The sequence below is a fragment of the Rhagoletis zephyria genome, unplaced genomic scaffold (assembly GCF_001687245.7).
Source record: "Rhagoletis zephyria isolate East Lansing unplaced genomic scaffold, Rhagoletis_zephyria_1.1 Rzeph_scaffold_00730, whole genome shotgun sequence".
NCBI classification, from domain to species: domain Eukaryota; kingdom Metazoa; phylum Arthropoda; class Insecta; order Diptera; family Tephritidae; genus Rhagoletis; species Rhagoletis zephyria.
In genome coordinates this window covers 106,664-109,609 of record NW_016157814.1, presented here as the reverse complement: position 1 = coordinate 109,609, position 2,946 = coordinate 106,664, and the positions used below count along the sequence as shown (strand labels likewise).

At 41.3% G+C, this 2,946-nt stretch overlaps 1 protein-coding gene across 4 annotated transcripts in view; it reads right to left on the bottom strand.

Moving 5' to 3' along the window:
* LOC108361289 (probable cysteine desulfurase, mitochondrial) overlaps positions 1 to 887 on the bottom strand; it is an 86,670-nt gene extending 85,783 nt beyond the window's left edge. For all 4 annotated transcript variants that reach the window (XM_017613887.1, XM_017613890.1, XM_017613889.1 and 1 more), the window contains exons 1-2: positions 586 to 887; positions 439 to 530 (exon numbers count right to left, since the gene is read on the bottom strand). In XM_017613887.1, the coding sequence (XP_017469376.1) occupies positions 439 to 530; positions 586 to 712 (219 nt within the window). In that variant the 5' untranslated portion in view covers positions 713 to 887. The remainder of the gene's footprint in view (positions 1 to 438; positions 531 to 585) is intronic.
* Between the last annotated feature and the right edge of the window lie 2,059 nt (positions 888 to 2,946).

Here is a 2,946-nt window from a genome sequence, read left to right as displayed (position 1 = left end):
AATTTGCATATGCAACCAAAGTCAGACGCGTGATTTTGAAGGTGTTTTTATTTAATGAATTGTGATGAATTGGTTAATATTAAAGTCGTAAAGCAAGTTATAACAAATCAAGTAAAGTGTAAAGTGAAGGGGAATACAAAAATATATTGGTAAAGTGGCTAATTTAAGCAGAATAGGAGTGATAAATGTACGCTAATTTCCGAATTTTACAAAAAAGGGCATATTTCAAACCCAATTTGTAAATAAATTAGTTACCAAAATTTACAAAAGTGAGTGTTAAAATATTGCGTCGACCCTTGACTACAAGTGTGTGAAATTTTTTTTTGGATCGGGCCACCCATTTGGACGGAATAGCCCGAAATAGTTGTGAGCGGTACTAAATCCCACCCATTAAAACAAAAGCGCACATATAGGAAAGCCAACCCTAATCCTTCTTACCAGTGGCGTGGTCGCCTGGGCGTCAAGATATAGCGGTCTACCTTCTACGTTCTCCGATTTTATGTTGAAAAGTATTTGCTTTTTCCGGAAATCTACAATTTATGTACATACGTAAATACAAAAGCCTAGCCTTCTCTAAAAATTTACCCTCTGATATTGACACTGGCTGGACTTCGGTAGAGTTGAACCTATTGTAAAAACATGTGCGGGCCGATGCGCCAAGCAGATTCGATCGGAAAATATTTTTTGGTAGCCTTCCGAATAATTGCATCATTTTGTAAAGTGTATTTCGGTTAGAACTGTTAAGATTGGTATTTGGCAAAGCTATTTTTCGACAACTTAAATTTTACAATATCTACACAACTACACATTTGTTATCCCATAATTATGATCCACAATCAGCTAATGGGATCACAGTCACAGTTAGAGATCGAACGATACTATCGATATTGAGTATGTATCGATACTGAGGGTATAAAAATGTGTACTTTAATACTCGATACCTTATTTGGTAATTTTACTCGATAATTTGCAAAGTACTCTTAGTATCGAATACTTTTTAAAAAACACACTGTGTGGGCTTTAGTAGTCAGCCGCACCTTTTGTTTTAAGAAAACCAGGTGGAATTAACAAATGAAACTCGGTCAGGATGTTAAAGAAGGTATCCTCTAAAACATGTATAACTAAAAAATATAAACAATATCATTGTTTATAAGTTATTTGTTGTTAAAATTTTTCAAGTCGTTCCACTTGGTTTCCTTAACAAAAACTGCATTTGTCACATACTTTCATATATATAAATGCACATAACACTGTACTTAATACTTTACACACTCTTATTTTATTTTATCTTGTATATAAATCACTTTAATTCAACTTTTATCGACTTGTAAATTACATTGAATTGCACCCATATTTACAATAACACATGGTTGCAAACTGACACATAACATGTGTTGCCATATTGTTCAAAACAATACATACAAAGAAGGCAATGTTTAAAAAGGAATACAAAAGAAAATGAAAATTTACCGCTACTTTTATTCTGGGCGTGTATTATTATCAATGAGGGTTTCCGGTCACGAACCCCTGTGCAAAAATATTGCCCATGAGGTAGGCGGTGTGGGTCCCGCCCGATTCCTTTGCTTTAAGTTCGGTCGAAGGCCGCCNCAAACACGTATGCGCGTAACTTGTACATTTAAAACATATAAAATACGAAGGATTAAACGGCAGTCGGCAAGTTGTTAAGAAATCGTAGGCTGAACGTTGTAGGTTGAAGTTTAAGCGTGAAGCGTGGAGCGTTTTACACTTGTGTTCTGTTCGCGCGCTGTCTGGAGTCCTTCTCTCATGTAATGGCCGACGAGAAAAACATATCAAAGTTGGTTGCAGTTCTTATTCGCGGCGTTGCCACTTTTAGCAACTACCAGGGTTGCTAACATCCCGCCCCCCGTGAATCCTCACAGGATTCACCACCAACCACTAGGTTTGCTAAACGCGAAACTGGTCTGCGTAGAAGTCCGCCCTTCGTTCGTACCTCCACGACACGTACTTGTCCGTCTTTGGCTGGAAAAACTTGAGTTATGCGGCCGCGTAACCACTGACTGCGGGGCAGCGTTGAGTCGCACAATATCACCAGGTCATTAGCTTGAAGCGGTATTGCTTTGTCCTGCCATTTGGTGCGGCATAGTAGCTGAGGCAGGTACTCGGTTGTCCATCGCTTCCATAACCGATCCTTGAGGTTCTGCGCGATTCTCCACTGCTTCCTTAGGCAAACCTTCTCGTCAACTGGGTGCGGCGTCTGCGTTGAATTTACGCATCCCAACAAGAAGTGATTGGGTGTTAGCGGCTCATCTTCTTCATGGCTTATGGGCAGGTCAGTTAGCGGTCGCGAGTTGATGATATTCTCCGCTTCTATTAATACGCTGTGCAGAGTGTCGGGTCTTGGAGCTACCTCACGCAACGTCTTGTTTAACAGCGACTTTATAATCCTTATCAAACGCTCCCAGCAGCCACCCGAACTGGGGTTCAGCGGACAGTTAAATATCCACTCGATGTTGTGTCTGCTAGCCTCATCTTGAATGCGGTCTGTGTCTAACAACTGCTCAGCTGCTCTCAACTCCCTTTGTGCGCCAATAAAATTCGTTCCATTATCGCTCCTTATTCTGGATGGCGTTCCACGTCGGTTTACAAAATTCCGCAGGCATAAAATGAACGCATCGGTACTCAGGTTAGCAGCTAGCTCGATGTGTGCAGCTCGAACTGTCAGGCAGGTAAATATAACGCCCCACCTTTTCTCCTTGCGCCTTCCGATGGTGACATTAAAAGGGCCAAACAAGTCAACGCCTGTATAAGTAAATGGGCGCATGAACGGAGTTATGCGGTCGACCGGCAGCTGACCCATCATAGGTTGGTTTGGCTTTGCTTTGTCGATCATACACTGCTGGCACCTTCGCTGAACTTCCTTGAGGAGCGATTTCAAATTCGGTATCCAAAACTGTTGTCGGATGG